General features: G+C 41.4%; 1 protein-coding gene across 1 annotated transcript in view; it reads left to right on the forward strand.

Moving 5' to 3' along the window:
- The first annotated feature begins 371 nt into the window (after positions 1 to 371).
- The window catches only part of col5a3a (collagen, type V, alpha 3a), a 47,964-nt gene continuing 30,376 nt past the window's right edge, over positions 372 to 17,959 (forward strand). The window contains exons 1-5 of the mRNA XM_035654540.1: positions 372 to 661; positions 10,196 to 10,363; positions 10,709 to 10,922; positions 11,392 to 11,554; positions 17,122 to 17,244. Of these exons, the coding sequence (XP_035510433.1) occupies positions 577 to 661; positions 10,196 to 10,363; positions 10,709 to 10,922; positions 11,392 to 11,554; positions 17,122 to 17,244 (753 nt within the window). The 5' untranslated portion in view covers positions 372 to 576. The remainder of the gene's footprint in view (positions 662 to 10,195; positions 10,364 to 10,708; positions 10,923 to 11,391; positions 11,555 to 17,121; positions 17,245 to 17,959) is intronic.

The following is a 17,959-nucleotide window of genomic DNA, read 5'->3' on the forward strand; positions in this document are numbered from 1 at the left end:
GATAAGAAGAATAAAATACTGAGATCATTTTCATCATCATCATCGATCTTCAGAATCAGAATCAGAAATACTTTAATAATCCCCGTGGGGAAATTACCACTGTATTCACAATCATATTACCTACATTCAGGTGCATTGCCTCTGGCTACACCTGCAAAAATCAGGAAACTGACAGCTTACCAGGTAAGAGCCTTGTGCTCTACATCACTTGGGTAATAACCAACTCAAAGAGATGAGACCTAACAAATTATCGCGAGTAATAAACGTGATTTATGAGTCTGCAGCAGGCGCACAGCTCATGCAAGCGTCCCAGGACACCGTCCTATGGGAGGGAAGAGGCGGAGGAGGTGGAGAGCAGAGGGAGGGAGTGAGGGTGAGAGGGAGAAATTGAATGAGAGGGACAGAGCGAAACTGAGAGGAGCCTCCACAACAAAAAACTTCTCCAACAATCAAGCAAGTGGAACTACAGACGCTCTCCTTTTCTTCCCCGCATGGCTGCTGAGTTCCTGCAAATATAACTTCTGCAGTATAAAAAGTTCTGGTGGCGGAGCCAGAGGGGGGTCTCCGCTTGTAAAGATGGACCACTTGATAAGGAGCAGGTCACGCAGGAGAACACCGCTATTTCTTTTAGTCCTACTTCACGTGACGGCGACACAGACTGGTAAAGTATCAAGTTGAACGCTTGCAGCTGAATTATAAAGATGTCCCCGCGCTATAGATGCTAGAATCAGTCAAAATGTCGATTCAGGTCCCGTCAGTTCATTCTGTAAATTATGCAGTGTCGCCCTTATCTGAATTTCCATGACTTTTTTCAGGCACCTTCATTCATCACTTGACCCCCAGCCAACTCGAAGTTATTAGCTCAGACGCATAATCTTTACTTTAATATTCCCACTTTGGATCCTGGTGTGTGTGAGACTGATGTCTGCGCTTTGGATCTGTGTGAATGTTTTGGTGATGGCGCCACTTGCCCAACAGAGTCGCTTCAGGCTCGGATTAAAATTGGGAGCTGGCTCAAATGACTTGTAGAAGTTGTCGGAAGGTTTTTCAGAAGTGTGCAGAGGATTTGCGGTTATGTATGAGCTACTTTCGTACACGCATACATATTAATTAGCCCCCCGTTGCACAGGGTAGCAGATTTTTGATTGATTCGGTAACGGTTTCCTGCTCCAGCTTGCATGTTATTAGAAGATGTTTCCAAGCTTTGAATATGAATGCGTCCTTCCTGCGTCAGGTGTGCTTGGAAGACTTGCGCCGACCTCTGCGGATGCATGATGTCATGTTTGAGTTTGCTTGTGACCAGCGTCGGTTTACTGTGAAAAGGTTTAACGTTGGCTTGAGAAAGAAGTGAATGGCTCAACACTGACCGAACTGAGTAGATTAAAATTCCTGTCATGGATCTGTTTAATGTGCCCTCTGCTCAAATAGGTCTTATTGCCTTAGTTATGATTATTCTGGCACACATCCATATTTTGCATGTTTAATTTCAGGCTACTACCAAAGGTCAGATTTTACACAGTTGTAACTTAAGTGACCCAATCACTCTATATATTGAAGAGTGGAACCGGACTATTATTTCAATTATGCACCTGCAAAAGGAGGGCCTGGTGGTCCCTGCCTGTCAAACAGCTGTGTCTCTCTTTCTGTCACAGTGTCCCGGTGTCCACATTTGCTGCACTTTCAGGCTTGTTCAGCAAGAGCTGCAGCCATTTTAAGACTTCCTTGCTCCCAAGATAGCCAGTAACAACCAACTTGTTCATACATACTGTATGCCATTTGGCCCACTGCTATCTGTCACACAAACAGGCCTCCATGCCCTGTGGCCATGTCCTGAGTATCTTCAACTGGCAGGAGACCATTTCCGTGCAGGTGCTGCGGTTTAGAGACTCCCTGATGAAGCGACATGCCTCAACAGCGGGAGTTAACCCTGTGGTCACCAGAAGTGCTTAAAGATGTCTAATTTTCACCCGTGGCTTTCCACATGCACCCACTTTACGGCTGGCAGGATTTGTTGGAATTCACTGGCTGAAATAAAGCGATGGCAGGAGGGAGAGAGCCAGCTGACACACTCACAGTCAAGGGACACAGCGGCTGGTGTCCACTGCTCTCTAATAAGGGCCTGTGAAGTGAGAGGCTGAGATGATTTGAAAGTGCATTGGACATATGGTGGTGCTGATATGGCAGTCTTAAGATATGTGCATGTGGTTGATAATGCGTTTGTGTCTTTGAGCCTGTGAGTGTTTGTGTGCGTGTGTGTATTACAGTGCAAGAATGTTTTTCCCATATGCTTTCTGTGTGTGTTCGACAGAGATGAGAGAGTACTTTGTAGTCATGTTTGCTGACAGGAAGTGAGACATTCTTGCACACGTCCACAGTTAGTTTCAGTTATAATCCTCTGTTCTTTTGCCTTAACACATTTTTGTTCAGTTTTCTTTTTTTTTTGTCGTTTTTACTGCTCTCTTCAAAGTGTTTATTTTTATTTTATAAATCTTATCTCTTCATTTAAATCATTGTTGCTTATGCACTGCCTCATTTTTGACTGGTTCTATGACAGAGGGGAAATCGTGCGTACAGCCCCCTCACTGTGTCCCGTTTGATCCAGCCTCCTTGCCAGTCCTGCTCCAGACTCCCAAAAGGAGGACAGCGAGCCTTGTTTGCCTTTGATCTAGGAACAAATTAGTGGCAAATGAAAACAAATGAAAAAGGCAGCTGAATTTAGCAGGACAGAGAACAGGGAAAGAGGAATTGTACGCCTCTTACAGCTCTTGTGTTTTCTTCTGTTATGTGAGTTTGTGTTTCTCTAATGAAAACATTAAACATCAGGAGTGTGAGAGATGCTGATATCTGTCCCCTAGTTGCTGATGGTGCAAGTATAAAACTGCTTCCCACACTGTTTGATCAGGCAAAGTGCTTGGATATAGAAATGATGCTTAAACACTTTGTGGCGCCGGACTGCAATCTATAGTATTCAACACACATCTGGCTTCCAGAAACTCTGTAACTCCCTTTCCCTCAGGCTTCTCTGGCTTTGTGTTTCTGATCACTGGATGCTTCAAGGAGCTTTCTGTGGGACTACTGGGAGATGCTTCCTGTAGAATTGCAATGAGCACACATCAGGAGGTGACTTTTTTTTCGGTGTCCCCTTACATATCATATGTGTCTTTATTCCAGTTTATGAGCCTCAGAATTTTTTTTTATCATAGTCATCCATCACATGCTCATGGACATCTTAGCAGAGGTCACAGTTGCAAACTTCCTTACCAAAACCATCTGTAGACTCTTCAAAACAGTATGCTACCCTCAGTAACATTGTGACCCGGCTCATATTTCAACTTATCTGAACCTGCCAAGTGTCCTTTAGCATATAGATACTAAAATGCTGACATAGAGGGTAATGATCTTGGTCTCAAAGAGGCCCACAACTTCTTCTTTAAAGTGTCCCTGACAAGCGCAGAGGAACCAAACTTCTAAAGGAGTATCTGTATATAATATACATGTACTACATATGGTGTGTGTATGTGTGTAGCATATAGGGCTATTCTTTGATTTTGCCAGCTCTGATGTTACACTCCATAATAGCTGCCTCAATGTTATGATGTCTGAGAGACTAAATGATGGCTTGGTGTTGAAACGTGAATGGGCTTGGCCATGTGTAAACTTGCATGTTTGTATCTAGGTAATCCTCTGTGCTGGAGGTGTGTATCCTGTAGATGTGCATAAGAATTGTGAATTTGTATTTTGTTGTGGTGGGGTGTTATATTACATATTTATGAAGACCTGATATTCTCAGAAAGCTAAACAGATGAGAAAAGATCTTCCATTATCAGGATATTTTAAACACTCTCCCCACCTCTTAAAGGTCCAGTGTGTAGGATTTTTTGGTATCTAGTGGTGTAGTGCTTCACCCTTCCCTATCTATCTATCTCTAGAGACAGTTTTTGGCTTGTCCATTCTGGCCTACTGTAGAAACATGGCAGTTCAACATGGCAGCATCCACAGAATCCACGGGTCACGAAAACACAACAATTCTTATCTTCAAGTGATTATACACTAATGAAAATATACCTTTGAATATTATATTGGATATCTGCTAATAGATCCTCCTAAATCTTACACACTGGACCTTTAAAGGGAGTTTAATGATTAGAAAAATGGGTCAGCCTAGGATAGGGGCCAATGTTAGGCATGCAGTTTATAGAATACATTTACTGTAGTCAAAAAATGTCCTCACAAGCATAGAAGTACAGATGTGTGTTCCCGTATGTGTTTGTGTGGAGTGCCTGCCCAGTTAAAGGCCTTGAGGGGCAGGTGTTTTCTCTATGGGCCAAGCAGCTTTTGGCCTGGCGACCTATCATGCGGTGAACAAACATGAGCAGAACAAACTGTGGAGATTGAAAAATGTGGTGCTGATGTGAACTGGAAGGAAATGTGTAACCAGATTCCACTAGAATTTAGCAGCTTCAACACCAAAAGTAGCATGTAACTCGCAGTGAGCATTCGCAACAGGGCACGGCCACTGAAAACTATTCAGTAGAGCACTCTGAGCAAACTCAATTGTTTTTCAGTTATTTTTATAATATGTATAGTCTCCTCATATAGTACAAACGAGCAAGGAATTATGTCAGAGGAAAAAAGTGGCCTACATGTGTGACTCAGATGTAATCATAAGTGCAAAAGATTTCCAAAAAGGCCACTAATGATGATGAGTAAACGTTTTGTAAAGCTAGGTATAGGTGTTTGATATGATACTTTAGCACTTCATACACTGAGGCACTTTAGGTTCAGACATTGTTGTTCATGCCCAGTTTATTATTGTAGTAGGATCAGTCAGTGGATTTCACATATGAGAATGCACATGTACAGGAAATGGTTCAATAATTGTTCGTATACCACATGAAACTTTTGGAAAAAAAAGACAAATTATGGCGCACAGCATTGCTTATCCTGTGCTTTATTCCTCAAATTTGACAATATTTCACTTAATGTAGAAGGCTTTGTCAGAGTTATAGGACGTAAAGGGCAATGCTCTAGTAAAGGTTTTATTGCGGGATGGTCTCTGCAGTGTCATTTGCATGTTGTTCCAGAACATTTCCTGTTGCTGGTCAAGTCAGGTCCAGTCCTCGCCTTACTGGCCATTCCACTTTTTCATTGTCTGAACACACTAAAACCACAGATTTCTTACATCAACCTCTATGTTTGCATATCTTTGGCTGTCTTGCATCTCCTCATGCCTGCAGAGGCTGGAGAACATAATCCTATAAATAGTGCAGTTATAATGTGGTATTACAAACATTTTGGTATCACAGGCTACATGCTTAAAATTGATCAAAGAATTAATGTTAGGCACTATTTGTCACTTTCATCATCACTATTATTGTCTCTTAATAATATTCATAACCAATAACCCTTCTAAATATGTTAAAAACCATTCCAAGCAGTCACAACTGCTGACTTGACTTGCTCCTCAACTCTCTCAGTGATAACTGAAAGCAGACCCAACCACAAAGCACATTCAGGGTGATAAACATCTCTGCCTCTCTGCATACTTCCAGCCCAACAGATGCCTCCTAAATTTGCCTTTGTCATAGATATTTCAACACTCTGTGCTGTTTTAATAACCTCTGTTTACAAGTAAAAGAGCAAAGTGTTTGACAGATAAAATAATACAGTGATTCAGAGAGAAATCTTGACAAGGCCAGAGGTCCAAAGTGCTTTTTTTTCCTTCTGTGGGTGTTATAATTGAGCTACATATAAACACTGTGTGTAGGTTGTTTGGTCATACTAGTGTGAATGTCAGTTTATCAATCTTATTTGGCTGTTCAAGTGTTTAAATTTTCATCTTCTCAGAGTGTGTATTAGCTCTCCTTGCCTCATAGTGTTCTTGTCCACAAACACCAGTGACCCAGACGAAAGGTCACACCCACTGCTAATTAGATTAAGTCTATTCTTTATGGAGCCTAGGAGAGACTGTGTCTGGATTTATTCAACCACTTGCACTGTTCTGTCACCATTTTTCCATAGTTAATCACTATATGTTTTACAGCTTGTCACATTTAAACATTTTTTCTGAAGAAATGCTCCCTCAACAGAATGAAGAGTGGAATTTTAGTAAACAAAGATTTAAAAAGAAAGAAGAAATCCATTTATATAATGGATAGGAATATGATGCTGCCTGTATATCTCTGCTTGATGTACACATGTTCAGCACAGGATCATGTAATATCTTCTTATTTATTGTAAAATGTTTGCACATCTCAAAACAGTAATTCAAAGTTCAAATGTCAGTGCTTTTTTTCCACTCATCTTAGGGTGTGGTCCAAGATACTATGGGAAACTCTCATTGCCCAGATTCATTTTGGCTTTATTTCTTGTTAAAATTCCCCGGTTCCCAGGCGCAATTGTTTTTGACAGTGCAGTATTGTGTGTGTGCAAGTGGTATTTTCAGGCTGAGCTGGGAGTGTAGGTGGTGTGAGTCATGAAGAATGTCTTTGGAGACATTTGCTGTAGAAACACAGAGAACACATTATGTCCATGTATGACTGAAGTGGCGTTTAGTTGTATTGACTGCAAGGCAGGGAGAGACTGTGTCAAGTGTCACACAGCAAGAGAAGATACACAGATATAGACTGTTTGGTGGCATTTCCAAGACATAGAACACGATCTATGAGGTGGAGTGCTCAGCTCTTTTCTGTCAGGAAGACAGTGGACAGCACTTTTGCTGGCCAGACATAGTTATCTCGGAGAAAAAGCACAAGGAAAAAAGAGCAAGAGAAATGTTTCTTATGGAGAATCTGTATTTGTCAGTGTGCATTATGTACCTGCACAGTAATTACATGCTGTACTGTGTGTTAGCTTTTCCAAAATTGACGGATGTCTGTTAAATTGCTGGATGTTCCATCTCCTTCCCATGCACTCTGACCTTTTGGAGTGATTCAGAAACACTCTGAGTCATCAGTCCTTAGAGATTCTACAATGCTATTTGAAACATGTTGAGCCATGTCTTTCAGTGGTGGGGACAGCATGCTGCACAGGCTGCAAGTTCTGTCTATCAGTCGCCATACCAGAGAGTTACTGAAGATGTTGATCTCTTTTATTCTCATCCACTTTTCCTAAGTTTGTCTAGAAGTAACATAATTTTACAGGTGAGATAAGGACACGAATACCACAAAGCCTAATGAGATGCAAGCAAATCCTGCTCAGACAGTCATTGCTGCAGGATAGGTGAAGATGCTGAAAGATCTGGCACAACTTAAGGTGACATAAATGGATCCAAAACAGGAAATAGATAACTTTATTTTATTGATTGCTCCATGGATCCAGACTTCATATGGCTGCCTGCCACTAGCCTTGGGTTTTCTCTTTGACGCCAGAGTCAGGGGTAGTGGTGTTGAAACTTATTTGTATTTTATGTGGGTCTCCCTGTATTCAACGATCATTTGGTGTTGTTGCACACAGGTTTTTCCCACATCTTCTGAATCAGCTTGCCAAACCTATGTCTAAACTGTTTATTTTGCACACTTGGGTGGGATGCCTATTATTCAGTTTAGCTGACAGATCACTGAATGCAGTTTCTTTCTTTTTTTTGAGGAATTTCTGTTGCATGTCTCATATATCTCCCTTTGGCATTGTTGCACATTTTGACCTTTCTCTGTTGTCTTGAGGGTGTCAGAGGTCAGCAGTCACCTGTAAACCCACAGCTGGAACATGTTCAGAACTGGGTGACACAGTGGTTGAGGCAGAAATCTACTTTATGTGGTTCATGGGGTGCACTGATAAATCTTTTGCATATCTGTATCTTTTGATTGCTTGAAATGAAACAGTACTGCTGAAAAGTTAATTGTGTTAGTTTGTTTTGAGGCCATTTTGTCAGGTGCTGTTCCGGATAGGCTGACAAAAATCCAAGAATCCTGTTTAATTAGACCCATGTTGCTTCAATTTAGAACAATATTCTGACTGTTCCAAACATCACTGCCTTATGACCTCTCTTCCTCCCTGTGCACAAGTATGTATGAGAGAGAGAAAGAACAAGATAGATAGATAGATATAGAGAGACAGAGTTTACTAGATTCTAACCTTTGACTAAAACATAAACTTTCAACCTTGAAAGGAAATTGATTTGCAGTCAGGAATCAAGCAAGGCCACAACAGAGCTACAAAGAGCTCACTTGGGATCAGACAAAGACAAAGACACTCCTACCAATTCAATTAAATACAAACATTAAGGATTAGGACCCAGACATGATGTAAAGTGCAAAGTAAACTGCTATGAAGGGATAAAGTGCTTTGACAGAAATGCAGATGCTTACGTTTTTTAATGAAGATTGAGCTACAACAATAAAAGACGAGCACTTTAGCGTGCCATGTGTTTGTATTTTGCTTCGTTTTTGATGATTTTCATAAGTCAGTGTTATGAAGGCGAGTTTTTTGCAATACGTTCACCTTACTGGCCAACTTAACCAGCAATTTCAATATTATTTTATCAGATTGATGCATTAACATTTCACACTCAAAATGAATCTTTCTTCAAATAAGAACTAACCCTGCTAGGTTTTAAAAACTGTGTTAATGTGCCCAAAAACAAAAATGTGTAATTGAAAACAATGTCCTTATTCTTGATTTAAGTGTGGGAGACTGGGCTGTGACCTTTTAAAGCCAATAGATACCTCATTCCTTGACATTTAGTTTTTGGTCCACTGTCACGATGGCTAGAGCAGATTTGAGAATTATCCTAAATGACTGTGTGTGGGTGAACATTTATTGGTGCCACTTACATGGAACAGCCTGAGGTTTCTGATGCCAGCTACTTCTGTAATTATTTAATTTACACAGCTTGTTTATGACTCTGTATAAGTTCAAACTTTAAGCCCCTGGGTCTTAAATACCTTTAGATCTATACCTAATGTTTTCCATTGTTGGAGCCCAGCTGTAATTCACAGCTTAACCTATTTACAGCCCTGTTGCCATGCTAGGGGACTGAGAGGGCAAGCTCTCAAAGCTGCTTGGAATAAATGGCCTCTGCTATTCAAATAAATAATGTCATAAAATGTAACGTGGTGTTTTTCTGCAAGCAATGTCTGGGTAATAGTAAACTCTCTCCACATGTTTAATTAACAAGGAGAATAAAAGGCAAGCCCTGTATGAGCGGCAAGAGCTACAGGAGGCAATTTGGGTTTAGGATCCTCATTTCAGATGCCTGGAATGCTAAGTGCTGAGTTGCCCCGAACAGGCTCTCTTTAGCAGCTGGTGGGAGACTGGCTGCGCACAAAACTCTGATCCTGGCTAATGCTCACGGCAGCACTTTATCAACAGAACATCTAATAACATGACCAGCGGACTGCAAATAAAGCACAGCACATTGTAATGAGAGAGAAACCTATGTCTACAGGGACAACAGTTGCCTTGCTTATTGCAAATAAGCATAATTTGATACTGTATATATTTGCACAACAAAGAAATTTCAATCTTAAAAAAATGGATGAGATCAGTTTCCTGGTTTGTAATAAAATGCAACTTGTTTCAAGAGTTTGCATGAGAATACTAATCAATTAGCTTAATAAATAATGAGATGAGACCTTATTTATGCCAGTGGAGTGTTCAAATTGTGAAAATGCGATGCAGGCATATTGTTGCTCTCTGGTGCAGGCTGAGCGGTGTGCAGGTGTCAGCTGTCAGGTGTGCTGCAGTAGGATTATGGGTTAGGCAGTGTACCACCCCTATCCTATAATAACACCCACAGAAGCCTGGCCACCTGCCGCCACATCTCAGAGGAGCTTGTCTCTTCCGACTGCTAGGAAGCAGGAAGCCTCCGCACTTTAAGACCAGCTTCCAGCCGCACTAAACCCTGCTCTTCAGCTCGGTAACAACCAGCACTTAACTGAGCCAGACAACAAAGTGCTGTCACACTGGCAGAGTTTAAGTGTTAGACTGACATGACTAAAAGCATGCTGCTGCCATCTGCCCAAGCTCTATCCTATTATAAGTAGTTTTTATAGATTGTCATACAACTAGATACAGGAATAGAGAGAAAGCAGGGCGTTGGCTTATTTCAAAGCATGTACACAATATGTTATTGGGAAAAAAAAGTTAGAATTAGCTACAGTCATTGAGCATGAAATGAAAGAAAAAGCACTGTATTTCTTATACTATGCACATAGTTTGTACAGATGGCTCATTTTTTCTTTCTTTCCATTTCCAGCTGATCCCATTGATGTTCTGCAAGTGCTGCAGCTGTCAGAGAACATGGAGGGGGTGTCCATGGAGGCTGGTCTCTGCACCAGCAGGAGGGGCATGGAGGAGACGGACCTGGCCTACAAGATAGACAAAAAGATCCAGCTCAGTGTTCCCACCAAACAGCTCTTCCCTGGTAGTGGACCTTTTTCCTACTAGACCATATAACAGCATAGCCTCCAGTTCCACGCAGCAATGAAATACTTGAGGGTTTCCAAAAAAGTATTCAAATGTGTCACTTTTGTGAGAGATTCTTCTCTCAGTGAAACCTTAAGAAATCTGACTTTGAACTCCCTTTACTACTCCTCGTGGGTGCTCACTTCTTTCATGGGCAATATTTTTCATCATTATTATCTTTACTCAGGTCTTACTGCCAGCGGGTGGTGCCTGCATGTTATAAAAATGTCTGCTCCCTGCTGTGCTCTCTCTTGTATGACTTAACAGCACTCCTCTCCTCTCCTCTCCTCTCCTCTCCTTCCAGATTCCAATTTTCCTGAGAATTTCTCCCTGATGACTACCGTGCAAGCTAAAAAGGGCTCTCAGTTCTTCCTGCTTTCAGTGTATGATGACCAGGGGGTACAGCAGCTGGGGCTCGAAGTGGGCCGCTCGCCTGTCTTCCTCTATGAGGACCAGCATGGGCAGCCCACACCAGAAATGTACCCCATCTTCAAGAGGATCAACCTGGCGGATGGAAAGTGGGTAGTCTGAGGGCCTATTCTGCCTGCCCTTCTATTGATTTTTCAGCACACTGTATTTGATGTTTATGTTCAATAGATCAGATTCACCATTGCTGTGTAATTTATATTACAGTAACGGGATGTTTAATTTCCCAAGAATTGAAATCTGAGGCGGGCCTCACATTTCTGCAGTCTGAGTCATACAGCTCACTTCATGTGCCTGACCTTGAGTGACCTCAAAGGGAATAAGATGCTTGTGGAGTGCTTGCTACAATGATTTGACTTGATCAAAGAGTTAAGGAAATCAATCCTTCACAGTCTCAGGCTCAAAGGCATGTCTGTTTTGCTTGACTTGAAAGAGATGTGAAACATCTCTTTTTATTGCTGGACAGCAGACTTATCTTTAAGACACAAAATACTTCCACTACAACATTTTCACAATACCTTCCTCCAAGGCTCGACTGACTGTTCTCTCTTCTTCTTTCAGATGGCACAGGATAGCCTACAGTGTGCAGGACAGGTCTGTGACACTCTTCTTGGACTGTCAGAGGGTCGAAACACTGGATCTGCTGCGAGGGGAGAACGCTGTAGTCAGCACAGACGGTGTCACCGTGTTTGGGACGCGGCTGCTTGACGAAGATGTGTTTCAGGTAAGACATTATGAAATTGTGGGAGCTACTAAAAACTTATAATAGAGGGTTTTACTTTACTAATTTTTGTATCATACATACATATAGTTTCAACAACTGTGGTTGGGCAGTTATTAGAAGAAATAACAAATTTAAATACACCATGTACTGTGGCCTTTTTAATGCATTTTTGTATTGAGGTAGACAAAGGAAGTAAATGAGAGTCAGTATCATGTGAACTTTGTTATTAAATATGTAGGTGAAACCATGGGAGACTGTTTCACTTGGGTAATATGCAATGCATATTGGCTGAATCATCTCACAAGGTGCTGTAGGGCAACGTCCTGATGACCTTTGTTATATCACTTTTTTTCTTTCTTACTTTATTTGTCAGCCTTTTTCTCACACATTTTATCCGTACTGGTGCTGACTAGAACATTTCTATAGCATTGCCATATACAGTACATCATATTCTATGCTCATTATTATGTGTAACAATATGACGGTGAAATGGTGGTATAAGCAGAATACGAATTGTATTTCAATCAGGAGAGATGAGGGAATAATGATAATAGTTTACTATAACATATGATATGTGATGATTAAGTTTTGATAGAAAGATTTTGGTCACTTAGACTCTACAGGGAGACTGTTGTGATCAAGGGGTGTTTGCCCTGAGCAGCAGAAAGATAAATCCCTCCATGGAGTCCAGACATTGGTGGTGGTGGCTGAAGACTCTGCTGAGACTGACAGACCTATGAAATTAAGAATGAATCTGCAAAGACTGCAATGATAGGGAGGCGGAGGGGTGGGAATAACACCAGCATTTGTGTGGCTGTGGTATTGGTTAGATCTGACCAGCAAGCGGAATACATCCAGGGTGGAAAGAGAAATAATTGTAACTACAGGCTTTTATGTAAAAGAATACCCCCCGCCTTTAAAGCTACTTAAGAAAGAAATGGTAAAAATATATGTAAAATCACGGTTCAAGAGGCAGTGGGGTGACAGGGGTCTTCTGTCAATCAAGTGCTGCTGGGACAAAGCAGTGTGGAGGAAAAGAGGTGTTTGGGAGGGAGTAGGGAGGAGGGGACGTGCTGTTCAGACATGCCCAGCCTCATCATTTCCATTGCCAAAAATTCTCATTCTTTATCTTTTTTGGATTTGTCAGTATACGTCTGTTGGCTATAGATGTGATGATGTGAGTCTGAATGGCCAGCTGTTCATTTGGACATTAAGAAATAGGCTTGACAGTGAATGTGTGTAGTTTGATCCTGCTAAATACCTGCTTCTTGTGTCTATATGTTTTTAAATCACTGAGAAATTAGATAATTTGTTCCTTTTTTGAAGTTGAAATACATTTATTCAGTTCAAGGTTGTACATTAAAACATTAATTAACATCAAACAACTATTTGCTGTGTAAAGATATAGTGGAGAAATGGTGTCCTGAGTTGAAAATGACGTCACATTCCCTTTGCCTGTGTTGTTGGAGCCCCTCTGGGGTTTGTTTACATTGCTGGTCTGCTCCCTATGCAGCTGCCTAGTGCAACTGAAACTGCTGTTTTTCTCATCTACCTCGCTGAATTAACTGTTTATTTTGACCAAAGTGATTTGAATGAATGAAGTCATGTGAGGGGACATTTCTGTTATTGTCTATAAAGTATGGTGAGCAATAGCGATATTATGGCTGTTTGTGGTTAAATAAAAGTTCTGTCTCTGTAGGGATTTTTTCCTGATCCTGTCAGTGGCAAAAACTAGTAATTTTAGTGGACGTACTTTGACAGGTGCATTTGTCCCTAAGGATTAACGTCAGCTTTCGGTGGAAAGACTGACAAAAACAGTTTTGCTGCTTTTATTTAATTTCTGTCCCATTGTTTTGGTCTGACATGTTGGTGCTCTAGTGCGACATCCAGTGGCAAGTGGATTTTGTATATATAGCCTTTAAGAGCATTAGAATATGCGATTGCATGTGTATCACTATTCTGGGAAAATTTAGAAGCGAGGCTAGTCTAGTGGTTCTAATTCTTTTTCTCTGCAGTAACCTTTATTGTCATAAGTCATTCTCTGTGCTTCCCATGACAATATGCAACCCCTGCTCCATTGTCATTCCCAATGAGGCTCCACTCTAAATCTCTCGCCCACAGCATTAAACAGAGATCAGCTCAAGCCCCTTCCTCTGCCTTGTCCTCGGGCTCCGAATCTGCTCAGCAATAGAGCAAGAAAGGGAAAGTTAGACAGTCTTATAAGGTATAGTCATGTTTAGAGAAATGACCATCCTTCCAACCTTCTTTCCTCTCAGTGTCCTAAGAATACCCCCAGTCTGCAAAAGGGAACAGACTGTTAAACTTTAAGTACAGAGGGAGGGTTGTTATCACTCCCTATTGGCCTAATAGACAGAAACCACAGCCTTCTTCCCTTTCACCAGGAGAAAACCAGATGTCCTTGGTCCTGACAAGTGAACGCGGATTGGTTTAGGGTTTTGGTAGTTTAGTCAATAACGACCTTCCTAACATATTCCACCCATTAACGTTACTTTCCCTTTGCCCTGACTTAACTTCAGTTGCCCCTTCTATGCTGTAGGTTACTCTCCGCTCCCTTCCCACTCTTTCCTCTCAGACACTCATAGGCATTCCAGTTTTTAAATTGCTTTATATCCCACTTCAGTTAAGAAATGTGTCTCCTTGTGGGCTCTATAAATTTCCCTTTTCAGAAGCAATGGAGACCATTTAATCTTTGGCCTTACTCCAGAAACACTCCCATGCCCTTATTTATCATTCTATCTGAAGAGTTATGATCATGATACAGTATTTGTGGTGATGACTAATACCCTTCTATCCGCTGATCAGATCCATCCTTTAGGCCAGTCCATTCACTTTTATGGTTATAGTAGTCATGTGTATAAGAGTTTGCACTTAATATAGAACTGAGCCCTAATATCTTGTTCTCTGTGGAGCTGATGAAAAATCCTCAAATTAGTCTTCTGTTTTAGATTTTTCATTGATGATGGTAAAGTTTCAGTGTGTGCATGTACAGTATGTATTCATAGCCATAAGTATATATGTTTGGCTGTGCGTATATTAAGCATCAGTGTTGCACACCTCAGGTGAAGCTGGTACCAGGGGAAGGGAGATTAATCAGGCTGACCTCTGAGCCTCTGTTCCCAGGCCCTGGTTCTGGGGGAGGAGGTCAGTCTTCCGGCCCAGTTCTCCCGGCGTGGGAGCTCAGCATGGGAGCATGGGGACCGTGGTCAGCCACTAATGTCTCTATTGCTTCCAGATTTTCTATAAATGACTACAGAAGATTGGTGTTCAAACTCAGTACTCTCCTTGCATTTGCAGTAAAGCAAACATCAAACTGGCCACAAGTCTGGTTGTGCTCCTTATTGGCCGCTGTGTGCCCTGTGTATGTGCCTCCAACACGCTGAGTGCTTAGATAAGATCCAGCCCAGCGTTTATTTGTTAGGAAATTCAGATCCTTTCTGTCTCGATTAGTCCTGGAAATAAGAAATGTTTTTGGCTCACAGTCATAGCCATGTTGAAACCATGACTTGTCAAGCATATCATTAAAGGGAGCTTTATTTGAATGTTTAGCAACCCCACTGATTTACTTCACAAATCGGAGAAACACATTAAATTGGTCAAGGTCTGTCATATTTTGCCTTGTTAATGACTTATGTCTGATGGTGGTCAGATGTTTTTTGGTTAGTCGTGAGCATCTGTTGGACTTTAAGCAAAACAGGAGCATCAAAATTCTGTTTCATTACGGTGTGTGTTATAAACTTTCAGTTGCTCCTTTACCCCCACAGAGGTTGTGACTCACACAAGAACACAAGTTATTTTTTAGAGATTAAGATCTGATTAAGGTACTGCAAATGAGTGTGCAGCACCTCACATACAGTCTAGTTAGTTGTGATTTGGTGGTGCATTATGACTCTCGGCTAGCTGGCACCACACACCTTACTGCAGACAGCAGGGGAAAGCAAAGAGGTCACTCTGACTAATGAACCTGTGCCAACTGAGCCACGTGTGAGCTCTTGCAGGATGTTTGTGAGCCATCAGAAATTTGTGGATTCAGCTGAGGTGTTTTCCTTTTCAGCACGTCCTCACATGTCCTCTTCAGATGTCCTTACCTAGTCCCAAATGGACAATGGCAGAGCACACATATTTTTGGGCAAAACTTTATACGCTGTTTGTTTCTAGAGGAGAGAGCCCCTGCTCGGCAAGAAAAACAGGAAAACTTCTCTGTGAACGTGTTGCCTTTGATCTCAAATTGAGATTGGATTAGATGGGATTAACTCCCTGTTGCCTTTCTCTCTCACTCTTTCCCTCAGTCTCTGACCTTAGAGGCCAAAATTTCATTTTGCTTGACTTGAACTCCTTTCATGTATGATGTATTAAAGCAAAACATTTTTTTTTTCCGAGGTTAACAGTTTTGTCTATGGTGATCCAGACGTGTTGCTGATTAAGCAAGATTTTAGCTGTATTAGAAGATATATGAGCTGGTGCCGGGTAACAGGGAGGCGTTATGTTTTGATTCATTTCACCTCTGGCCGCTAAAGCCTAATTAAAGAGATTACAATGGGACTAATTACCACAACATCAATCAGTTAATCTGACTTGATTTATCTCAAATGGCTGCCCAGCTGTCCCTGGATAACATTTCACCTGGAAATATGTTTGCTGTGGCCTGTCAGTTACATAGATTCATATCTAAGATAATGTAATCCAGCCCTTGTCAAACACTGTATCATGGGGCTGCCTGCATTTAGTAAATATTGAATCACTTTCTGACTTGTGTTGTGAAGAGAATTAGCACTGCAGTTATTTTTACTATGAATTATATTGTTTTATTCATTATTCAACCTATAAAATGTCAAACATGACAAAATGCTAATGCCCATCAAAACATATTAGAGACAAATTGTTGCATTAATATTGTTTTTTGACTAATAACCTATGTTACAGAGAAAAGCATTTGTAAACCATCATGTTTGGTATTTTACTTGATAAATTACAATCTTTGCTTTAGTACATCAACTGACTGATTAATCAACTAGTTATTTCAGCACTACAAAGCATTATGTAATAATATAATCTGGACAGAAGACAAGAGTGATGTTGAGTGCCAACCAGCCAACCAACGCTCTGGGCTTAGTGCTGCAGGGTCCAGCAGCGCTGTCTTTGTGCATGTTTGTGTATACACACTGGCTATGCCTCCAGGGCAGGATGGGAAGTGAAAGGTCCTGACAGGGGGGTGAGAGAGTGCTATTTGACTGTTTCAGTACACACTTATGCCCCTCCTGTAGTCATAGGGACACAGCAAAGTAATAGTCAGTAGTAATTGTACCTGTGGTGACAGTTTGATGATGGTACTGTAATACACACTGCTGTACATCGAGGTATGCAGACAGTTTTGTTGTTCTCATAGTGTCTTTGATGTTGTGGTGTATTGTTAAAAATCTTCTGGTCCTTGAAATATCTCTTCACTGTGCAGTATCAGCTGTTGTACATTTATGTCTGCTTCTCCTGTATGCTTGGACTTATAACATGACATTTGTCTGTCTTTCTGTTTGCTTTCTGGTTTATTTCAGGGAGATATTCAGCAGCTACTGATTGTGGAGGACCCACAGGCCGCTGCCAACTACTGTGTCAACTACATACCAGACTGTGACTCTGCTTTGCCCTACAACAGCCATGCCCTGGAGCTACAGGAGGTCAGTACTGCCACCAACAGGAGACAATGCCTGCTGGAAAAACCCACGCAAATCTTTGTTTAGTTCTTTGACACTTGATACGCTGGAGTATAGCTTCAGGTTACCTCAATTAACTGCATAGGCTTGCAGAAGCCCTTGCTTCACAGCCAAGAAGTAAGCAGTAGAAGGAGCACAAGCTATCTATCAATAGACCTATGTGTCCCTAAGACTTCCCTAAGAGACAACAGCCCCAGCCAAGAAGAGGTCTGAGTACAGTGCAAATGTACTGAGTGTTTGCAAAAAGAGACTTGAGAGATTAAGACAGAATAGGCCATCAGTCAAAGAGAAGTGTCTTCTTTCAAATGCAGCCAGCAGTGGAGGATTCTTAAGGTCAGGTGTTCCTTTGGCAACACACACACACACACACACACATCGAGCCAGGAGCATAACTCAAACATGATATAATAGCTCTTCCCCTCCTCAAGGCAAGCATAAAATATTCAATCAATCATGGATATAAATTACTGTATATTTCTTTGGTTGTGTGAAAGATAGAGATAAGGAGGAAGGAAACAGCCAGAGGAGTTGAGGCAGAGAGATGTGAGTGTTTGTGTGTGGCTGAGCTTGAAGGAACTCACTGTTTTAACTGAACTTGAATGTCTCATGTATGTGTCTATCGTGTCTATATGAGTGTATGTGTGGACACGTGAGTATATGTGTGTTTGCACGCAAATGT

Source organism: Morone saxatilis, unplaced genomic scaffold (assembly GCF_004916995.1).
Source record: "Morone saxatilis isolate NCDOM2014 unplaced genomic scaffold, NCSU_SB_2.0 Contig14, whole genome shotgun sequence".
Lineage (NCBI taxonomy): Eukaryota > Metazoa > Chordata > Actinopteri > Moronidae > Morone > Morone saxatilis.